The sequence below is a fragment of the Mastigoproctus giganteus genome, chromosome 10, assembly GCF_048544385.1.
Source record: "Mastigoproctus giganteus isolate SK-2022 chromosome 10, ASM4854438v1, whole genome shotgun sequence".
Classification (NCBI taxonomy): domain Eukaryota; kingdom Metazoa; phylum Arthropoda; class Arachnida; order Uropygi; family Thelyphonidae; genus Mastigoproctus; species Mastigoproctus giganteus.
In genome coordinates, this window is record NC_143584.1 from 197,174,402 (window position 1) to 197,199,252 (window position 24,851).

A 24,851-nucleotide genomic window follows, 5' to 3' on the forward strand; every position below is an offset into this window, starting at 1 on the left:
CTTTTATTGCACAGCTTGTGTACTAAACTGCCTTTGTAATTCAGAACCTGCACTGTACAGTACGACTATATACTACCACACCTACCTAAATAACAGGAAACGAAGCGCAAACGGCTGTGTTTTGTTACACTCCGTGTTTGGACCCATATTTCCTATGGTGGGACGTATTTGTATTTTTTTAAATATTAATATAAACAAAGAATTTAAAGGTGTTTGACCTTGAACCAAGAAAATTTTTCACCTACGCTGCATTTTTTTTTTTTTTTTTTGTGCGCTACACTAAAAAGATTTAAGGGGTTCCGTTATGTTGTACAAAATATAAAACGGTTCTGTGACTAAATTTAATTGGAAAACGCTACTCTAAGGGTGAACTCAGATGGTTTTTGAACCTTCCTCTTTCTGAAACTTCTCACAGATTGCACAGCTGAAAGATTTTACCACAGTATGAACCTTGAAGTCCTTTTCTACAGGATGAACTCCCAGACGGTATTTGAGGTTTTCATTAAAGCAGAACAGGTTGGACAGCCAAAAGGTTTTTGTCCAGTATAAATTTTGAAGTCTCATGAAACTTTATTTTCACGAAAACGTTTCACGACATGTTAAAAATCTGAAAAGTTTCTTCTCAGTATGCAGTATCAGAAGATTCTTGAGGTATCCTTTCTTTTAGAACTTTTTCATGCAGACTGGACAAGTAAGACTTTTCTACAGGATGAACTCCCAGATGGTATTTGAGGTTTTCATTAAAGCAGAACAGGTTGGACAGCCGAAAGGTTTTTCTCCAGTATAAATTTTGACAGTATTTTTGGCGTTTTGTGTCGGTGAGAACGTCTCATAGTTTGCATATCAGAATTGTCTTTTCTCCACTATGAATTCCGAGGTATCTCTTGCGGGTGCCTCTCCAAGAGAACCTCTCCTCACACGTTGGTAGTTGTAATGTTTTACTCCTGTATGAATTGTGAGATGTCTTTTAAGGTATCCTCTCTGTGAGAACTTCTTCTCACAGGTTGGACAGCTGAAAGGTTTTTCTTTGGTATGAACTCTGAGATGCATTTGGAGTTCGTCTTTCCGTAAGAACTTCTTCTCACAGGTTGGACAGCTGAAAGGTTTTTCTCCACTATGAACTCTGAGGTGAGTAATAAGGGGTCCGCTCTGTGAAAACTTCTTCTCACAGGTTGGACAGCTGAAAGGTTTTTCTCCACTATGAATTCTGAGATGTGTTTTAAGGTTTCCTCTCAGTGAGAACTTTTTCTCACAGGTTAGACAGCTGAAAGGTTTTTCTCCCCGATGAATTCGAAGGTGTCCTGTGAGGTTTCCTTTCTGTGAGAACTTCTTCTCACAGATTGGACAGGTGAAAGGTTTTTCTTTGGTATGAACTCTGAGATGGATTTGGAGATCGTCTTTTCGCGAGAACTTCTTCTCACAGGTCGGACAGCTGAGAGGTTTTTCTCCATGAATTGTGAGGCGTGTTTTAAGGCTCTTTAAAGCTCTGAGTGAAAACTCACAGGTTGAATGGCTGCAACGTTTTTCTGCAGTATGAATTCTGAGGTGTCTTGATAGGTCTTCTCTCACTGAGAATTTCTTCTCACAGGTCGAGCAGCTGAAAGATATTTCCTCCACTGGGCATTCGGAGGAGTCTGAGGTTCTTCTGCATGAGAACTTCTCACAGGTTGGATAGTTGAAAGGTTTATCCTGAAATTCCTCTCTGAGGTGATTTGTGAGCATTTCTAGTTGTAAGAACTTCTCACAGGTTGGACGACTGAAAGTTTTTACCCAGTATAACCTAAGATGTGTTATGATATATCCTTTTCATTAGATAGCCGTGGCACAACTGAGACAGCTGAAAGACTTTTTAGCAAGGTTAACTTTGACATGTCTTTCCAATTACTGAGAACTTATTACCACAAGTTTAACAGAAAACGTATGTCAATATTGCAAACTACCACATGTCCTGAGTGATAATGTCCATGTCAGATATCATAGAATTACAAGTCTTCTTCTTAGAAAGATTTTGAGTACCTTTTCTACAAATGTTTGGTAAAACCCCTTTGCCAATGAGAATTCCCTCGACTCCATTTTGTGTGATTATCTGGGAAAAAATACTTGTACTGGTTAAAATTTTCACTGTTACGAACGTATCTGAGGAAATTTTACTTCTGAAAATCTGTATCCAATTTTTTTTTTGCACTCTAAACTGTGTTCAGTTTAAATTCAAATTAATCCTTATATCAAACATCATAACAAAGCTTTGGATATTATTGTCTGGACGTACTCCTTCAGCTTATTTCATGTTTCAAGTTGAATACATTCTTAATTGTTCATAAGGATTAATTCTGTGGAAGAAAATATGTATAAATGTCTTTGATCACTCACATTCTTTATGAAGTGATTTAATTATAGCTAGATGGTAGTTTGACACAATGTGTCATTGCTTTTATGTAATATTCTTGATTGGTGCTACATGCATTGCACCATTTTTTTTTTCATTGATGTATTTCTGCTGTGTCATCAGAAACGTTATTAGATTAGGCAACGCAGATGTTTAGTTTCGAATCTCTCCTTTAGAATTATATGGACTAATCCGATTATTAGAAATCATCACCCTGTTTTAAATACTTTCTTTCTGAATGCTTCAAAAGTGTCTCTTCACCAGTGATCCTGTTCTTTCCATCACCAGCTTTCGGTTAGGTGTTTTTATTAGTGTGCTTCCTACAAAAAAAAATAAATACATAAATAAGTCATATAAATGCAATTTTCAATAAAGACATTATACACTCATCAGCCAAAAACTTCGAAACCTTTATTCAATATTTAGGAAGCGCCACCTGTATCACTAATTGCAGGCTGTAAACTTCGTGGCATGGATTTCATTAAATCTTTCAGGGACACTAGTTTCCCTGAATTTGATTACTCTTTCATCAGGATATTTGTCAGCTGTTGTATTGTGATTGGCAGAGAACTGCGTGGGCGAATTGACCTCTACATATCGCAGGGTGGCATTGCTGTCTATGCTAAATGCGCTGTTATTATGTGCTCCTCAATTTTATGTTGAAAATGTGATATTAAGAAATTGATATGCCTAGTCCACACTATGGTTAGTTACAGTGTTTATCCCCTGCCTTACCACTGTTTTTATAGCGGAAGAAGAGTTCCCTATTTTAGCCGGTAACAAGGTTGTTAATTGCAAGTAGCAGTAATTGATGTCTAGCCCTTGCTATGGTTTAGTCTTAGGGTTTTTATTTCCCTTTACCTCTGTTTTAATAGTGGAAAACGAGATCCCTATTTTACAACAGCAGTAAGGGGGAGGGATAAACACCCTGAATAACCAGAGGGCTTTTCATATGCAGTGACGTCACACCTCCTTGCAACGATCAATAGGAAGGTATCAGCTTGTAACAAGAAAATGGGATTTTTTTTCAGAGATACTTTTTCTGGGATTCGCTACAGCATAAAGTAAATATTTAAAATTTTATCTGGTTATAATTTAAAATCCTGATGTTTAGAGACTGGGGATTATGATTAATTAATGCAAACAACCTTACCATTCTGTATGTCAGGGTTTAAATCTGAGGAAATATAGTGAACCTTAAAAGTGATTTTTGAAAATTGTAGCAGCATTGCATATTATAATTGAATTTTGATTAAGCACCTTAATGAATAAAATGAGTGCTAACAAACATACTGTGTCAGGGAAGGGTAACAAAACAAATAAGAAATCACTGTTAAAGAAGCTTCCCGTGATTAAGCCTTTTGTAAGTAATGAGGTATATAGAGTGAATGCGGGTTTTTTTTTAACGAACCTCTGGAAGACAGTGACTGGTTTTCAAATTCTGAGTAAGGGATCCCATAAAATATTTAAGAAAGTCTTAAAGCAAGGCAATAAGCTGAAGGTTGAAAGGGCAAAATTTGACAGTATTAAGCAACATGACCCTACTTCTGTTGAAGAAGGCAGTGCTGATTGGGCTATGGCTGTTTCTGGTAGGGCCATGGAATGTGACTTGGATGTCGACAGCTTTACTTCCTCAAGCAGCAGACCGACCCCTGAGAATTATATTATGACAAGAAGTGGTAGATGTGTTTAACATGACGAAGGAGAGAGTTCTGTGGGCACTCCTACTTTGGTTAAGAGTAAATCTCCTGTTTTGAGAAGCAGAGAAAAGAGGAGCAATAAACACAATAAAAATCTGAGTAATGTATTAAATGAAGTAGAGGTATTTAAGAATAATGAAGAAATTAGACAAGGCAACAGGAATATAGAAATGGAGTTAAACATTGACAGTTAATATATGAATCCACTTGAGGATAACTGACAATTTTAATAATTGTCAACATTGGCACTGCTGATAAACATCAGTATGCCTCACACGCTTCTGAATATAACTTGCAAATTTAGTGGAAAATGAACTGGATTATGAACCAGATTTAAGAGCCAACTGTTTGATAGAGATAAGACTGAATAATATTGCCAAAATAAGCAGAACAAGCACCTAACTATTTTGATAATGAACCAATCAACGTTGTCATTATATATGTGAGAAGAAACTTAGGGGAATTTTTATTTGCTAAAGAACATGGAATCAATAATGATGCTATCTCTCAAATAATGGCTAGATTGGGTTATTTGGAAAGTTAGGGCCTTGAAATTGAAAATAGAAAATGAATTCTTGAAAGAGAGAAAAATAGATGTTTAGAGGTGTCATTAACTGAATACATAGAATTGATTTCTGGTTTTAGGTGTACTGGCAAGCTATACAGTGAGGTTGTTAAACTCGTGTTAAAAAGTAAAATTGGAAAGATAACTAATTATGACAGTTATGCAAAGCCGAAAAATTAGTGGGCTTAGAAATAATTTTAGTTCTAAAAATGTGCTTTTGATGAGGCCTGAGCATGATAAACTTCAGTCTAGCATGAATGTAGAAAAGGTGGTCTCCAAATTCATGGGAAAATTCGGCTTAAAAAGGGTATGAATTAGGAGAATGAGAAGACTACCTGAGAAGGGTATTGCCACAGAGACTGGGTCAAACAAGAAGCTTCAGGATATTTGAACAAATTACCCCAAAAATAAATCGAATATCACTAAACCTATGAAACTTAGTTTAAAAATAATATTGTATGATGTAATTAAGGACATAAATAAAGATCTACTTAATGAATTATATGAAAGAAACATAATACATATGGGTCTATGCAAAGATGATGTTTGTCAGTGATAAAGTGAAAATGTTTTTCTAATGAAAACAAAAACAGAATTAACTAGATGTAGAGTTTCTTGATAAACAAACACAAATCTTTATTGGACTGATCTCCTATAGGTTTAAGGAATTCCATTTGTTATAACTGTCAAAGTTACGAGCACACTTCTAAGACGTATAATTGAAAAGTTAGTTTGCAGTCATTGTGATATGACTGGTCATAATTTTAAATGCTGTAAAAATAAAAGCAAACTTCATTGTCGTTCCAACTGTAGTGCAAAAAATAGGCCTGCTGCCCATTCGGTTATAGATAAGAAGTGCCCTGAATATATATTTGCACTGAAAGTTACTAAGGAAAGAATGTATTTTGTGCTTTACGGTAATGGGCAATAGCACTCTTACCCATAGAAATAATATGTACAGTTAACTCAAGGTTCTCCAAATTAATGTGCAGCGTGCAAGATCTGTAGCAGATGAACTAGTATTAGTTTGTGAATATGAAAGGATTGTGTTTGTGTTCATGAACCCTATGTTTATAGGGGTCAGTTGACTGGCTATCCCAACTCTTAGAATTGCCTCAAACTGCAACAAACTAAGGGCTACTATACTAATTTTCAGTGCTGATTACTTATGTACATTGCATGCAGTCTGTGTTGGCATTGACACTAGTTGGGGACAATTTTTCATTAATCTATGTATTGTCAGCTGATTAAGAATGAAAGGCAGAAAAGTGATCTGTCAGGATTCAAATGCTAAAATCATTTATGGCATTCCAGATTTGTGGATGTCAGAGGTAGCTTACTGGAAGAATTGATATCCTCATCTAAACTTGAAATAATTAATAAATAAGCATGGTAATGATCTGACATTTTGGCCTAATAATGGAAAGTATAACATAAATGTAACGCTAGCCAATAGTACGGCTTTAAATTTCGTATTTAATTGGCAAGTTAAACCAGACTGGATTAACAGCAACCACAGAGTGATTAATTTCAACTTAGGCTGTGCTAGAAGTAGATTTATTGAGCCTCATTTGTTACAACTTCGAAGACCTGCAGTTAAGCACTCTGGCTAGAGTAAGTTTGACAGATGTTTTAGGACAATTTTTGACGTGAAATGTTGTTAGCTAAGTTGGATAGGATTAATGCATTTAATATGATTCAGTAAGTACAACAGAATTTATTTGATGCCTCGAGGGAGTCACTAAAATTAAAATCAAATAAACATGCTCGAGTGCAATGGTGATCCTCCGACCTCACTGATTCCCAGAGGGAGGTCATCAGGACACAAGAAGTTCCAACGTCAGAAAATATGAGATAATATAGATATACTGCTAGGTGAAAACTGAATATCAACTGATCAAATGAAAATACACCAGTTTAATAGCTAAAACAAAATTTGATGCATGGAACAACTTAGTGAAAACAGCTAGTAATGAGGATCCATGGGGCATTGTTTATAAATTGTGTTTGCACAAATTAAAACCATGTGGGGATTTGATGTTTCATGGAGACTCTGAAACTGTAGATTGGCTTGGCAGTATTAATGTTATACTTGATCACCCAGTCAATGGATTTCATCATCATATGGATGAGGGGAAGCATTGTGATAGTACTGATCGGTTAGAATGTAGTTGTGTTAGCAATATTCAAGAGAAACCTTTTCAGAGGAAGATCTTAATTTAGCTGTTAACAAAATTCGTAATAACACGTGTCCTGGTATGGGCTTCATTGAAAAGGAAGTTAAAGTGTTTCTTCAAACTGTTTTCTGAGCATCTGCTTGTTTTCAACAAATGACTGCTTGAAAGAATTTTTACCTCACCTTTAAAGGATGATCTTCTCAAGATCACTTTGAAGTCACCTGAAAAGCTTAAAACCGAGCACTCCTCTTATCCAATTTTTCTTCTTCCAGGTTTCAGCAGGGTCTATGAATGCATGTTTCACAGCGAATATTGCAATATATGTAAGAAAATTTGGTTTCACAAATAAACAATATGGCTTTACTCCTGTTCGTGGTACAGAGGATCCTTTAAAATCTTCGGTTGAATTGGTTAGAGACTCAAATTCAAAATATTTTCTTAGCATTTTTGTTGATTTTTAAGGGTCTTTTGATGCCTCTTGAGACAGCATGTTATTGATGCTTTGCCTCGCAAATGTCCTCATCAGCTTCATAGCATTATTTTAAGGAAAGATCTTTTACGGTTAGGTCTAGATGAAATTCAGAACTAGATCTGCTATTTAAGGATATCATCCACAGGGATCTGCGTTTGGGCAACTAATGTGGAAATTGGTACTAGAAGATTGGTTACTGAAGGAATATTGTCGCATAAGTGGATGACCCGGTAGTCATAGTTCAAGGCACTTCATGGCTACAAATTGAACAATGATCTAAATGCTTGGTGTGACTTGCATAAATTAACAATATCTAGGTCAAAAACATTATTGCTAAAGGAAAACCTATCTGTTTGGAGAGAACCTCATGTGCTGATTGGTTGTAAAAGTTTAAAAATTCTATTAAAAATCTTAAATATCTTGGAGTCTTGATTGACAGGGATCTTAGGTTTGACACCCATATCCATTTTATATATAAATTTTCTGTCTCAAAAGGTTCCAAATTTGTTTACATGATAGCAAGAATCTGTGTATTAGAGGTAGGGCGCTCTCCTCTTTATGACTGTTTCCCTCCTATTGTTTCCTATGGTATCTCAGTTTGGACACTGTTAATTAAAAAAAAAAAAAAAAAAACGTATTCCATTCAGAGGATGATGCTCCTGAAGATGTCTCTAGATCATAGAAATGTCTCCATTGATGTGCAACTGTTTTTCACAAGGAAAATGCCAGTTGACCCTTTTCTGATTCACAGAGTAATGACTTTCAACATTTGTCGTGGAACTCCTTTATTTATTTGTGTTCTCGAGTTAGACTTGGCTAATAATCCTAAGAATGAAGCCAAGCGAATCTTAGATGGGTTAACTCAAATAAATGTGAAATAACTCATTAGGTGCTGCTGTGTTGTTCCACCAGAAAAATGGCTTGTGCCTAATCTACAAACCAGTCACAGCTGAATCATCTGGGGGTTTCAGAAAGGTTGCAGTATCACTGCATGGCTCTAAAGACAGAGTCATGTTTTATGTTATTGTCATAAATGACAATCTCTGATCTCATAAATGAATTTTTTTTTTTTTGCTAGTCTCTTGCTCAATCCTCGGTTTCAATTAAGACCGAGGAAAAATTTTCAGGCTTTTCAACCATTTTCCAAGAAATTATTCCAGAGGTCAGTGCTGCTTGAACTTCAGGAAAGAACAGTACAAGGTTTAGACCAGGATTTCTCAATCGCAGTTCCATGAGAGAGATGTGATTGAAAAAATAAACATTTTTTGAACTTTGTGCTATGCTAGTGTTTGCAGTGATGGACAGAAACCGAGGAGCCCTGCCATTTACGGCAGTGTGCAATAGCACTGTGTTCATTTGGTCGAGTCCATTCTCAAATTTTGACAAGAGATAGGGATGGCCATTGATAATTGGTGAGTACTGTATTGCATAGAGGGGAGGATGGCAGACTGATGACATCGCCTCTTCCTCTGAAATTACCTCCCTCAACTGCTGTTGTAAATGTAAAACATGAATTGTGTACGTAAGAAGTAAAGTATATTGTGAAGGTTTGGTATTTGTGATTTTCTCATTTAATTATTTATTATTCCCTTCTGTTTTTTTTTTTTATTTCATTAGCATTTGTTTTACAAACATGTCTGACAGTCCAGTGTGACATTTTTGAAGATGAGGTGTGAGAAGTGGAGGACTCTGGGCCTATGGACAAATCTGATAAGATTAGTGAGGAAGAATTACAATCTTCTGAGTCATTTCACAGGACTATTGCATTAGTGCTGTGAAATGGGACACAAAAAAAGGCAGTCTTTACAATGAAAGCTATTATCAATGGGTTTAAAATCAGCTGGTATTCAAAGTTGTCCTATTCCATTGTGCATCGTCTGTAGCAATCAACTTACAAATGCAGCAATGACTCCAGCAAAGTTGAAAAGTCACTTAACTACAATTCACGGTGATTTGACAAGTAAAGGTGCCAATTCTTTCAAATGGCCATTGGAATCTCAAAACAGAGTAAAGCTTTGGTTTAAAAAAAAGTCACATTCAGTGAAAAGGTTCAGGAAGCAAGTTACTTAATAGCAGAACTTATTGCCCAAAAAAGGAAGTCGCAGTTGGTGAGAACCTAATAATGCCACCATGTAAAATTATAGTGAGTAAAATGCTAGGATGAGATGCAGTAAAGAAACTGAAAATTTCCACTCTCAAACAGTACGATAATCTGTGTATTGATGATGTCACATGATGTGAAGAGGTTTTGTGCAATTAACTGAAAAACAACAGCTTCTCTGTCCAGGTTGATGAGTCAACAGATTTCACCAATAAAAGTCAAGCACTTGTTTTGTAAATGATGGTGAAAGTATCAAACTTTTTCTCCTGCAGAGCTGCCCAAAACAAGCAAAGGCCAAGATATATTTAAGGTTTTGTGCTCATATTTGGAAACAGAGAGGTCTATCTTGGAGGAACTGTGTTTGCATCTGTATTGATGGTTACCCATCAAAGGTTGGCTCCATGAGAGGTTACACCTCTTGTAAAAAAAGAAAATCCCAAAGTTGTCACAATATACTGCTTTCTTCACAGAGAGGTGCTGATGTCAAAAACTCTTGGAGATGAAATGAAAAAGTTTTGGATGATGCTGCAAAAATGGTTAACTTCATTAAACAAAGACCAGGTCACTCAAGAATGTTTAAAAACTATGTGAAAACCTGGACAAAGAGCACATAAATGTCATGCCATATACAGAAATCTTAAATATCTTGGAGTCTTTTAGCTCAAACAACATGTTTGAGCTAAAAGATGAATTTCAGGAGTACTTTCAAAAAAAAAAAAAAAAAAACACTAGGCCAGATTTCGATGAGTGCACTGAAGACAAACAATGGCTGCAGAAACTAGCATACTTAGCAGACATTTTGCATCACATGAATTAGTCAATTAAATCTCTGAAGAAAATGTTTTGACTCCAAGTGACAAGATCATTGGATTTAAAGGAAAGTGAATCTTTGGAAAAATCACATTGCAAAAGGAAATCTTGAAATGTTTCCCTGCTGCTTGGGTTTGAGAATGAGGAAGGATATCAGCAAGTCTCAAGTCTTATTGAAAACCACCTGGAAAAACTGAATGGTATTTTCCCTTTCAACACAAGTGTATGGCTGGGTGAGGTACCCATTTCTCTGAATCTTCTGATCAGCATGGGAACTTGATTTTTTGTTGTTATTGGGCTTTATGAGCATCGGCAGCTAAGACCTTGTTGCTCCGTGTATATTTTCTGTTTGCTGGACAAAACACCCCATGCTACCCTTGTGTAAAAGACCCATAAAAATTCCTCCCTGCATCGACAGGATTCGAACTCAGTCTTTACCACCCAGTGTGGGGAGGACGGTGATCCTACCAACTGTGCTACCCACAAGGGCAATTACCCACAAAGTGCTCTTAGACAAGTTTTGGATTTCTTTGAAAGAATATCCTGCCATTTATAAGAAAGCACTGAACATTCTGCTACAGTTTTCAACTTCTTACATGTGTGAGCAAGCTTCTTCTTTAACAAGCATCAAGAGCAAGGACATAAATCGTCTCATTTCAGTTGAAGCTGAAATTCGTGTTCTCAAGTTCTACCCAGAATTGAGTATTTGTGCACAAAAAAGAGGCAGGTTTCACTGAAAAGAGGTAAATATATTCTTTTTAGTTTGAAAAATAAAATGTTTCATGCACATACAGGCAGTTCCCACTTTACTAGTTTCCAAGTTTAGAAGTTTTTTTCTGTCTTTTTTTTTCAATTATCAAAAAAATTGAAAATATGAACTGCAAAAAATGAATTAATGACTGCCACATTTCAAACCAGCTTGTAGCTACACAATACGGTGCACCACACTTTACGATATTAATCCGTTCCAGAGACACCATCATATTGTAAAAATATCATAATGTGAGCCCAACAACACTGTTTTTTTAGTTATTCATTCCAAGACCTCAGAAGTTAATTTTCTGCCCAGCAGATGTTGCCATTTTAGTATTTTGTATAACAGTTTAGGATGCTGATATAAACCTTGTAATTGACCTTGTGGTTAATGATCTGTTTCTCTGTAAACAGGAAAATATTCAACAATTTACGTTGTTACTTGTGACCATGCTGCTATTTGTCTTCATCTCACGCTGACTTTGTAAGATCAGTGGCTCCTTGTGCTATGTTTGGTCTTATTCATGTCATACGGCTACTTGTCATACATTTGGCCTTATTTACTCCATATGACTCATTGTGCCACAATTGATATTTCTGATTAGTTGTGTGATGCGATTTATTGTCTGGACATGTTATATGTCCATTTCACTTTATGACACTGTAATTAACATAACTTTGAATCTGTATATATTATAATATGTATGTATACAGCAGATTTGCTAATTTCTGACTAGGGGTCGCTTTGTTAATAAAAATGTAAAAAGTATCCAACATATCCCAGACATTCTCAATTATAGTCAGATGTGGAGTATGAAGCAGTCAGAATAGATCTTGGAAATATTTGGAATCTCTTGGACCATTCATTTTCAAATGTTGGATAGTTGCACTGCTGTGTTGAAAGAATCTATAGCAACTGGGGTAAAATTGTGGGAAGCAGGGTGAAGCTAATTCAAACAACAGCTACAAAAAAAGCTATATATTTGAGGTCACATGACTTGCTAATTATATGTCTGGACCCCATTTTTAGCAAGAGAAGCTATCTCAATATCATAACAGCACCTCCATCTGATCAAGCCGTGGAAATGAGAGACAGTCTGGGTGATTGACTTCATGGTATTCACGAAATGCTTTCACACGACTGCTGGGGTAAAAAAGTGTAAATTAACACTCAGCAAATCACATGAACTTTATCTAATGCTCATCAGTCCAGTTTTCACGTTGATGGCAAGACAAATTGTTTGAATATTAAAAGAAATAAGTTGCTTTTGTATAAGCACGGCAACCAAATCGCAGATTCTTTAACTCCCAGCACATAGTTCGATTGGAAATGGACCATTTTAGTTGAATATTTGAATTTTTCCAACATTTTCTGACACCCAACTGACTTAAAATTCCAGTGGTCTTTCATTTTTTTAGACTTACTGAATTTCTGTACCATGTATTCCTATTGGAGTTGCTTTATGCTTTTGTTTTCCACTGATTGTATTCATTTGAGATTACTTTCCTGGGGTGTCGTAATGTAAATGTAAGAGATCTTACATTTACATTCAGAAAATGTAAGATCTTACATTTTCTGAAGTGTCTCCCCCTGTTAAATGTCCTCCAAGAAACACAGCTTTCTGAAATTTGGAAACATCATCTAACTTGCCAGTAGTAACAAGCAATGATCTGAACAGGCATAATGGCAGCCTTTGTGACACATACAAGCTGTCTGTTGAGACGGGGACTTGAAATGAGTGGCTGTGATGTCATTTAAGGGTGCAATGTGTGGGAAAAAAAAAAAAAGTTTAGTTGCTGTTTTAGTCTACAGATGGAATTGCATGCATTTTCTTATAATTTTTCCAATTTTCTTTTGCTGAGACATGAACTCTGCTCTGCTGTGTTTATCCATTATTGGGCTACAGGGCTGGTTGAACGAGTTTGTGTAAATGTGGTTAATAGACAAAAGTTTGAATTGTGTTCTGTTTTTGGGCTCTGCTTTGCAGGACCTGACACCGTGCTAAGATCACTTGCAATGCTAATAATTTTATTTCTCCTTCTGATGGGAGGTACCTGTAAAAAAATATCTTTTTTTTTCTCCTGTATAAATCCATTGGAGATACATTAAGTTATTATTAGTAGAGGACCGCTTTGCTGATGAAACCTGAAAGTAAAGATTTCTTTTATTATTTTTTTTGTTTTCCATATTATTTGGTATGCTAAAATATTTTTCCTTCTTTCCAATACACTTATTTCCAGTCAGGTTGTAGCTCCATCAATTAACCCATTTTGCAATCTAAAAATGGATTTTTTTTTTTTTATTGCTAGAATATAGTTTTAAATTTTTCATTTTTCTTCTATGTTGATACCTGAAAAACAGTGATTTACCTTCTTAAAAAGTAAATTCCCAAAGTTATTTTCTCTAGTAGCTAAAAATTGACAGACACAATATTTACAATTTTTTTTTTTTTTTTTATTGACAGATCAAAAAAAAAAAAAAAAAGGCACAAAATATTGGTATGATTGATTTGAACAACAGCTTGTTTTTCTTTTAAAAAGTCATTCAAATGCAATATTGCACTTTTTTTATGTTCTCAGAATGATTACTACCCACCCCTGGTTAGAAATATTAATCAGAATGAAATTCAGACTCAAGTCGTCTGCTATTGTGAATTAGCTGTTTGATCGGTCCACAGCTATAAATGCAGACATCACGTGGTCAAGCGCAAGTTCGGACAAAGCCATGAATGGCAAATTTATTGGGGTTATCAGGTTTGGTAAGTCTAAACACAACCTTACATGGGAAAAGTCTTCTCTGGCATTTAGATGTTCTATTATCTCTCCCAGCATTTCCCAGAAGGCCTGTAAAAAAATTCATTGCCCTCACCAAGAATTTCAATATCAGTAAAGTGCATTACAAACATCTTATACAGTGTCTGGTATTTCTTTGAATGACATTCAATACCACCTTGAATAGCGTAAAAGTGTTTGTAACCCCCAGCACTAATATGCTTGCCTTCTTCCTCCATCTGAAAATAATAATAATAAAAAAGATGTGCAAGAGGAGGGGGCTTTTCACTTAAACCTTAGCACATTTTCATTTTCACTAACAAAAAATTAGAGATACTTCCTTGTTAACTTCAACCACCTCCAAGCCTTCTTGGGTTTTGGGAGTCCTGCACTGCCCAGAACCTGGGCACCACTGGTAGAACACCCTGCCATTCCAAACAGATGGACAGTACTTTTGGGAAAAGCATCATTTCAGACGGGTCAAAGAAATCCGTATTCTGAAAAAACATGAAAGTGGTTTAAAATAAGATTATCAACAATAAATAACTCTAAAATAATAAACTGTTTTAAACTAAATTAAATTTTTTCAATAAGGAAAAATACTCACTTGTACGTTCCAATTTCTGGCATAACTCCTCAGCATCTATCTGCTTGGCATGCTCATGTTCCTTTTCCAAGTGTTCTGCAAGGGCAATAACCTCTTCCTCCAAATCACCAAAAAAAGCTCTAAATCTAGAAATGACAGGTCAAGGATTAGAAAAAACAAGTAGGTATTGTTGCCAAAATGAGGCTTTTTAGAGCAGTCAAGGATTGAAATGATAGTTGTCTTTGACCAATCAACGATTAGAACAGAGGTTCCCTGCTGCAGCCAATAGGAAGACTCGAAGTGGTGGCCCAAAAGGACCTATAAGTTTTTTTTAATGAACAGAAAAAAAACAAAAAAAAAAAAAACGAGTGAATGCCTTCCAAGAATAGCAACCTGACATAATAAAACCGCTTCCTGTTACCTCCGACCTATAGATAAGGGCAAAGAAAAACAAGCTTAAACCTTCAAATAAACAACAGAAAAATATCTTCTTTTCATTATCTTTTAAAATAATCACTAAAAAGCATAGCTGCCATTTTCAGAATCGAAAGTTACACTTTGTTTAATGAAAATCATTGCTGTTGTATTCATTCAGTAAGAAGTTTAAATAGGCTGCCTATATGAATCACAGGTTCCCAAACTTTTCGGTTCATGGCACCCATACTGTCCGAGTAATTTTTTAATGGCACCCCTAGCACAGTGGTTTTCAACATTTTTATACCTATATAATAATTTTATTCTTTATACAGAGGTACTAAATAAAGATCAATTATGATCACCACAAAATTAAAAAGATACGGTACAATGGATATTGTACCGTACCCTTTATATTGTACCTTTTTTATAATGAAATAAATATATAAATTTCAAAAAATAAATAAATAAATAAATAAAATAATAACAACAATAGTTTTAAGCAACTTAAATGCAAATTACACAGTACCCTGGTTAAAAACCACTGGTCTATATGAACATACAACAATGAATTTACAAGTAAAATAGCAATTTTTTACTCAGTGGTACTGAGGTGAATCGTAAAGAGCTGTTCCATGTAACAGGCTTTTCAGTAGAGATAGTTCCGGCTCCAGAATCAAATTTGTCCATAAAAGTTTTAAACTTACTAAACACTCTGCTTTCTCTATTCTTGTGGATTTTTTGATTTGATTAAAGATGAATGAATATGAACTGCTTTCGAATTAAAAGCATATTCGTTTAAACTCGAAATAGAGAAACATTGCTTTTGGAACATTTTTTCTGCAAACAGTGTAACCTTTGCACGTCATAGGCACAAAGATATTTATTTGCCTTTCCCTGCGAGTCTAATTTTGTCTTTCTAAGCACAAGGGAGCAAAATGTATTTTAGAAAGATGGTGGATAGTAAATGGAAATAAATTTTCACTATAGCATTTTGTTGGTTCCACAATGCTCTCAAGCCCGAGGTTAATCTAAGCTCAGAATTTGCAGAACTACAACTATTATTGGCTAGAATCACAGATATTGACAATTTAATTGGGTACCTCGAAGCAGAAAAGTCTTTATTTCTACTAATGCAAAATGTTAATTTAGAACACTTAAACTGTGTTAGAGACCATTTAAATTCAGGAACCTTTACAAATTCATCTAACTTTACTTTTAACACTTGTGTACAAACATTATCTTTGCAACAGAACTGTATAATTCTGTTAATTTTTTCTGCTAAATGCCAGAAAGAAGTAATAACATCGGAATTCAACATATGGTATTTGCATTGTTGTGAGTGCTATGATTCAAGAACTTGACGTAGTCTATACTGTACTCTGAAATATAAGGTGTATCTGTTCAACTAGAAAAAAAGACAATACCATGTACTCTACAAATTATATAAGTGACTGTACTGATTTTTACCCTTTTCTCTTAATAGTTTAGAGAAAAAAAGAAATAAGAATTTAGAAGAAATAAAATTATTACACTGTAATTGTCGTGAACCATGTGACAATCAATAAAAAATTCATTTTGTAAACATTGTTTACATTTGTTTTTCTGTTACATTTCTAAGCTACTAGAGAAAATAACTTTAAAAATTTTACAACTATTCAGTAATAGTTTTTAAAAATCTTAAAAAAACTTTGGGAAATTACTACATTTCAGGTATTAACATAGACAAAAAGAAAAATTCAGAATTTTATATTCTAGCAATAAGAAAAAAAAAAAAAAAAATTTTCAACTTGCGAATAGGGCCAATAGATGGAGTCACAACTTTGACTGGCTATAAGTGTTTTAGGAAGAAGAAAATATATTTTAGCATCCGAAAGAATATGGAATACAAAACAAATAAAATCTTTACTATCAGGCTTTCATTAGCAAAGAGGCCTTCTGCAAATAATAACTTAGTACATCTCCAATAGTATTAACACATTGAAGAAAAAAAAAAAAAAAAAAAGTTTTACAGGTACCTCTCATCAGAATAAAAAATTAAATTATTAGCGTTGCAAGTGATCTTAATGCAGTGTCAGGCCCTGCAAAGCAGAGCCCACATAGCAGAACACAATTCAAAATTTTTCACGTCAGACTTCTGTCTATAATAACCACATTTACACACACATATTCATTCAACCAGCCCTGTAGCCCAGTGAATAAATACCCAGCAGCTAACACAGCAAACAGGGGTTCATGTGGCAGCAAAATAAAATTGGAAATATACATGCAACATCTAGGAACTAAAATAACAACTAAATTACATTTTTTTTCCCAATTCACCACATGCTGGAATAATATCACAGCCACTAGGTCAAAGTCCTTGACTCAACAGACAGCTTGTATGATGTCACAAAGGCTGCCATTAGGCTGGTTTAGATCACTGCTTGTTACTGCCCAGGCTGGGAACAACTATGTGGCTCCTGGAAAGCGTAGAATATTTATCTGATACAAGGAACTTTTGTTCATGCCATTTGGCAACTTATGTTCTCATAATGTATATTTAATTATCTACTGATACCAATTGCAAAAGGTTTCTAATTTTTTGGCCATTGAGCAAAAATTTTTTATTTATTTAAGGTATACTACATAATATATTTGGTTCTGTACACTAAAAATAATTTTTGTTTAAATTTGCTTACCCTTTCTCTAAACAAGGTCTGTATTCATACCTGAACAACAAGAAACTACTTTTAAATCTCATTACATAACCGGAATTAAGTTATGCCATCATGTAACCTGTTACGTTATCCAGAATAGTATATTCCGCCAGTTACTTGCTGTTCTCTCTACATGGATTTGTCAAAACTTTTTAATGTACAGAAGACATTTCAGTAATGACTTCAGGTGGAAGTTCATTTTCCTTGGATGAATCTCAAAATTATTTAATGAACACAAAGTATTTTGTAGCCTGGCATTGCAGTTCTGTTCAAGCTAAGTTTCCATGTCATGATATTAAAATAGAGAAATATAGAATAATCAAGAATCTATTATTTGCTGTCTACATAAAATATTTTAAGGCTTGCTACTCGCAAACCAAACAGCATAATCATTAAATATAATACAGATGAAAGAAAAGGTCAAACAACATCTAGATTTTGTAATAGAGATTGCAAGCAAATGAATAAACAATGCAAATTATCTTGTACATTGCCCAGTCAAAATATCACGGTGACCTATTATTGGGTACATCCTCCTTTATTTCCAATTACTTGCCACACGGCAAAACAGGACTAATAATCTGCAGACATGCAAGCAACTGGTATACAGGTTTAGGACCAATAGGTTGCAGACCTACAATTCCTAGAATTCAGCAGGTGTTCAGTGATTTTCAAGAGAGAAATAATAATGGGTAAATGGAGAGATAGTTATATAATCATTTACTATATAATATCGGTGTAAATACACCATAGTTAACTCATATATTTGAGCTACGATTGTAGCGTAGAAGGCATCGTTTTAAATGTATCTCATAATGTGGTTGCCTTCACAACAAGATAGCTACTATTGAATTACTTCAAATAAATAACGCTTCTCTAGTAGAGAAGGCTACTGTTATTTATTTTCAGCGGTACCACTACCCAGACGATCGTTTCGAAGCTTTTTGGCTTTGTCATCAGTGGGCGGGTAGGTACCCAGGTAATACAACAAGCCATCTCAGTTGCGAAGTTGTATCCACATTATGAGAGATGCCAGAAGGGTGTGGTGCTAATGTATTTGGAATGCACTAGGCAATAATCCTTATGGGTTTTGATAATTAACTATATAATATCGGTGTAAATACACCATAGTTAGCCCATATATTTGAGCTACGATTGTAGCGTAGAAGGCATTGTTTTAAATGGGTTAACTATGGTGTATTTACACCGATATTATATAGTTAATTATCAAAACCCATAAGGATTATGCCTAGTGCATTTAATTTTCCAAATAATCATTACTGTATCTCTTGAAATACACCTATCAGAGGCATGGCAATAAAGGGTACACTGAAATTACTGACATAATTAAAAGTGAAAGTTACAATGAATGGTTTTAAACTTATCCTGACAAGCAAGTATCCAATAGAAATCAATCTACCACCTGACAGAGCCATACATTATAAATATGACTCTTATTGTAAAATGCACAGGATCACACAAAGCAGGTACCATGATTTTACAAAACCCTTCACGGCAACATGCCAGGTATTATGCTAATAAAAACTTGGGTTGTGACTACAATTTATTCCCATTTTTTGGTTTGGTCAGTAAAAAAAACGGGTAAACTACAGCCATTATCAACCCACTGCAGGACGGAAGCCTCCTCAACAATTCATGTTGAGGGAAATGGACCATAATCTGCCAAGCTGATACAGTGCGGGTTGGCAGATCGACCGTATTTAGCAGTCAGAGGCTTGAACCCTGGTCTACTCAAAGAGCGTGTGCTACTGCACCTCGTTCTTGACCACTCGGCTACGGAGGCTGTCAGTAGGATAGCCACATTTCCTGTACTCAGGATGGCAACTAATAGTTGTTTAGATCAGTGCTTCTGAAACTAATTGTTTAGAAGAACCAGTTTCTTTTATTTCCAATCTGTTGCGGACTGGTACTTTTGTGAAATATTATTATTACTCTTTATATATTATTTCTCCCTGATTAGCATTAGTCACATGGTGCAAGGAAGCCTATGGTTTATGCTGCACCAGCCAAAAAAAAATAAAATAAATAAATAAATAAAAAACAAAAAATAACAAAATAAGAATAGAAATTAATAAGAGAAAATGAAATGGACAACCTATGCATTTTCCTCCTCCATTAGGTAATTATCCAGCTGACCTTTGAATTTACCCAGAATGTCAGCCTCTACCACCCATGTAGGTAACTTATTCCAGTAATTATAACTCGTTAGCTAAAATAAAACTTCCTGCAATGCAGTTTAAACAACTCCCCCCCCCCCACCGTAATTTGAAATTATGGCCCCTAGTTCCAGAATAACTTATAACTGCAAAAAATCTCAGAAACTTAAAACACCTCAATCATGCCTCCTGTAAAGTGCCTAATTTCCAAGCTCTGCAACCCACATATTTGAAGTCTTTCTTCATATGAACGCCCTTTTTCCGATCTTGTCCTGCAATGCAGGATGAGATCAGCAAACAATAGCCTTACACAATGGGAATATAACGTCCTTATCTCTACTAAGGTGTTACCTGTCTTGGGACCCTTTCAAGAAAAGCAATGTCTTTCTTTAGATGCGGTCTTTTATACTCCATACTTGAACACTATTCCAAGTGTGGTCTAACAATAGCCTTATATGATGGGATTATGACGTTCATATCTCTACTAGCGATTGTTCAATAAATCATCGATGGCGACACCATGTGCCCTCCTTGCACCAGTCTACTCTCTGAGAACTTCATATCTGACTGCATCATAATATCCAAGTCCCTTTCCTCCACTACTAACTTTAGTTCAACTCTGTCAACTGTATGTTATTTTGGGGTTACTGTTCCACATGTGCAATGCTTTACACTTTGTTGGATTAAAGCATAGCTGCCATTTTTCTGATCATTTCTGAAACCTATCTAGGTCATTTCGAAGCAGGTCTGCTTGGCGGCAATTATTAACTACTCTATCAATCTTGACATCATCTGCAAATCTAGACATCACGCCCTCTATCCCTTTATCAATGTCATTTATGAAAATCAAAAACAGTGGTCCTAATACTGATCCTTGGGAAACCCCACTTCCTACATCAATCCAATCTGAGGAATAACCATTTATCACAACCCTCTGCCTCCTGCCCCGAAGCCACCCTGCTATCCATCTAAGGATTTTCCCTGTGGTTACAACTTATAAAGTAACTGCTCACGTGGGACTGAGTCGAATGATTTGCTGAAATCCAAATAAACATCAAAATTATTCCCAGAATCCACCTCTTGAGTGACCCTGTTAAAACAGCTAACCATTAAGTAAGCTATTTAGACAGGGTAAGCTAGTTAAACATGATTTTCTCTTTACAAACCATGGTGAGTAATCTTCAGAATTACATTTCTATCTAAGTGATCCTGAATTGCACCCTTGTTCATAGTCTCCATGATTTTCCCTACCAGTGAAGGGAGACTAACTGGCTGGTAATTTCTCACTTCACTCTTAGAACTGTCCTTAGGTATTGGAGATACATTGGCACATTTTCAATCCAACAGAAACTCTGAGTTTGGTTATGCTCTCATAATTAGCCCCAATGGTTCAATGCACTCACTTGCTGCCTCCCTTAAGATTACAGGTGACCTCCCGCTTAACGCTGATAATTTGTTCCGGAAAAACAGAGCACTAAGTGAATCTGCGGTAAGCGAGCGCCGCATTCCCATAAGGTAACATATGTATTTGTGAGTTGCAGTCGGTGCCATAGGATATTTCCTAATCAATAAATAAACTGTAGTGAAAAGACGCACAAATGTCGGTCAAAATATTTAATATTCAAATATGTGTACATATAAAATATTCTGCATTACATACATATCATGCGGTAACTACTTATGTATCAAAATTAAATTTAAAATTCCAATTAAAATCATGAATTTTTAATGAATTTAATTTAATTGATGAATTTAATCATGAAAAATGTGTCGATTTTTGGGTTGTACATTAGCCCTCTTCCTGGTAAACTAAAAGGGGTACTAATTTTAAATCCCCAGCAGCGTTACCACCCAACAATAAAGTCAACCGATCGTTCGCCGCTTTGAAACCTGGCATGTTTTTTTCTTCTTTCAATATGAAACTTCTTTTTTGAAAGTTTCGACTCCTTGATCTGTACTTGCAGCTTCTCCCTAGATTTTAAAATCTATTCAACCAGCCCTTACTAGTTTTAAATGGTTCCACAATTTTTTTTAGATGAGTTTTCTTCAGCTCTCTCCTCTCTCTCTCTATATATATATATATATATATATATATATATATATATATATAGAGAGAGAGAGAGAGAGAGAGAGAGAGAGAGAGAGAGAGAGAGAGAGAGAGAGATTTTATATATATATATATATATATATATATATATATATATATATAAACTTGGCGAAACTTTTACTTATACAGTACTGTATTATATTTCACTATTCTTCCACCATTGTTACTGTTTTTTTTTTTTTTTCTATTGGAATCAATTAATTTTGAATATTTCATACTGTACTAATAATCAGTGAATTCATATATCATTCACTGGATGCAATAGTGGCATAACTCAAAAATCATAACTGAGATAATTGATGAGGAAAATTGGTTTTTAAAATTAGTTTGTTTAGAATTGAAGAAATTATGTGATTGTCGAAACATATTGTGATTCACGTAATCATACCCAGTGGTACTCAAAAATTAGGCTAGTTTGATCACCATTCCCTTATGGATAACCAGAATACTGAAAAATTTAACCCCCCTTTTGAATTTTGTACCACTATTGCACCAACAAACACTCAAAATTTGTGACTTGAGTCTCATAAAAAAATGAAGGTAATTAGGATGAACAAAAAAAAAAAAAAAAAAAAATTAAACAAGACTATTGTTTATATTCATAAACTTAGTAACAGGTATGAACGACATTTTACGTTTTAATCTTTGATAAACCATAAATAAGAAAAAGTTAATACGTAATTACTGGTGTACAACAAGCAAAAAGGAAGAATTTAAGTCATTCTTAAGAAAAATTTATTCCTTTCGTAAATTAACTTTGAGACTGTTATAAAAGCTAGCATGACATTTGAGAACTGCACTATTGTTCAACAAACAGTGGCTCTCACTGTGCTTTTATGAAATCAGAATGGAACTCTTGTAGCCTTTTTTCAATTTGAAATCTACAAATGTCTTCAAAGGTTTTGTTGTTTTACTAGCTTTAACATTAACAGATTTATAATCATCCTGTTTGTATGATGTTTTATAAAATAAAAGGAGTCGAAATACTGCTTTTCTGTTTTAAAGCTAGGATTGTGATTGAATTTCACTTCATCGGTATTTTCATTAAATTTCATAGAAGCGTGCTGAGCAAAATCTTTTAGGTCATAAAAACTGCAATGACTCGTCTGCAACCTTGAAGGGTTTCCTGTCTTTCTGGCAGTTCTAGCTGATCTAACACATTGTGATTGCAAAAATACAGGACCAAACTTTAGCGATATTTTAATATTTTTTCTTTAATAATCAGTTGCACAGTCACCCTCGTTTTGCATTAGCATTAGTGGAGGCACACGATGCAAGAAAGCAAGCTTATACAGCATTAGTCATAAAAAAATAAAAAAATAATAAAAAAAAACAGTTCACTGATCCATTCATTCCAAATGTTTGTCTAGTTGGACTTTGAATTTATTTAAGCTATCAACTGTCACAACAATGATGGAAGTTTGTTCCAGCAATCAACTACCCGCCAGCTAAAGGCAAACTTTTGCACATCTATTCTACAACTGTCTTTCTTCAGTTTGAATCTATTCCCACTAAGGTTTGTAATCTGAGCAAGAGGAGAAATCCCCCTCAGCTTGAGCCTGCTCAATCCATTCAAGGCCTTATACACCGCAATCAGATTGCCTAGTCTCCAGAAATTGCAATTTGCAGAACATAAACCTTTCTTCATAAGAGTACCCCTTTGTTCCCTTCACCAGTCTTCTTACCCTTCTCTATACTCGTTCTAGTAAATTTGCATCCTTCCTAAAATGATGCTTCCAGAACTATGCAGTACTCAAGGTGTGGCCTGACCATTGCTCTATACAAGGGGATAATCACCTCCTTATCGCTGCTCGCAAAATCACTGTATATCATTGACAAGACCCCATGACCCACTCTGGCAACCTGTCTGCACTGCTCAGAAAATTTCATGTGGGACTGCACGAATATCCCCAGGTCTCTTTCATTCTCCACTATCTTGAGAGAAACACCACATAGTACATCTCTCTCTGAGGTTACCGCTAACCACATGCAGAACTTTGGATTTGTCAATGTTAAACTTCAGTTGCAACTTCTCAGCCCATCTACCCAGTGTTAAGTGGGTAGGAAAACTGATAGCTTGGGGGGATACAAGAACTAATAGTTTAACAGCAGCCATAGGCAGAGGTGAAGGTGATTCTTGCACAACTTCTATTAGAATAAGTAGCGACCTGGAGGGAGGGATGTTGGGGGTTTCAGGGACGGATGGCAGTCATCCTGAAATAGGTGGGTATATGGGATGTGTTAGGGGGAATAGGAATAGGAGCATGTATGCTTGCATGTATGTATACCAATATAGAGGCTACAGGTATAGTAAATAAATTTGAAGTGTTGGTCAAAACATCAAAGGCGGATATTGTTGGGATAGCAGAGACGTGGGGTCACACAGATATAAGGAATGCAGAACTGGAATTTGGGGTGTACAATATGTACAGAAAGGATAGACAGGGAGCAGGTGTTATGCTGTTAATTAAGAAAAACAAAATCAAAAGAAGTGCACCCAGTTGATATAGATGAATAGTGCACTGTTCAGTCAGTTTGCTGTGACATAAGCACTGCGAAAGCAAAAATAAGAGTAGGAGTGTGTTACAGGCCTAATGATTCCAATGAACAATTGTACAGAGAAACAGAGTGGACCAGTAAATCAAAATGTCTTATAATGGGGTATTCTAACTTCCCAGATATTGACTGGAACTTGTGGTTGGTCACTCACACACACACTAGTCAGACTTTTGTGGATTTATTGGATTTATTGTTCATCAGGGGTAAAGGAAAGCGTTTTTTCTTCCGCAAATGTGAGTACAGTGGTCTCAGAAAGTTTTTAAATTCTGTACAGTGGGATCAACTGACGATGTTACCAACAGTATATTCTAAGTGGGAAGAATTCAAGGAATTAATCGTGCAAGCGACTAAAAGTTCCATACCTATTAAGAAATATTGTTCAAAGTTTAGGTCTAAATGATTATCTAATGAACAATGAGAGTTGTAACAGGGAAAGAAAATGCATGGGATGCATATAAATTATCAAGTGACTCAGAAGCCTATGGCAGATATAAGCTAGTCTGTAATCAGGTCACAAAGGAGGTTAGGCAGGCGAAGGCAGATTACGAGAAAATCTTGGCAAAAAGATCCCAA

At 35.4% G+C, this 24,851-nt stretch overlaps 1 protein-coding gene across 1 annotated transcript in view; it reads right to left on the bottom strand.

The window, feature by feature from the left end:
* Positions 1–643: 643 nt before the first annotated feature.
* The window catches only part of LOC150079739 (uncharacterized), a 56,921-nt gene continuing 32,713 nt past the window's right edge, over positions 644–24,851 (bottom strand). Inside the window, exon 4 of the mRNA XM_090383205.1 lies at positions 644–1,804. Within this exon, the coding sequence (XP_090239331.1) occupies positions 844–1,804 (961 nt within the window). The 3' untranslated portion in view covers positions 644–843. The remainder of the gene's footprint in view (positions 1,805–24,851) is intronic.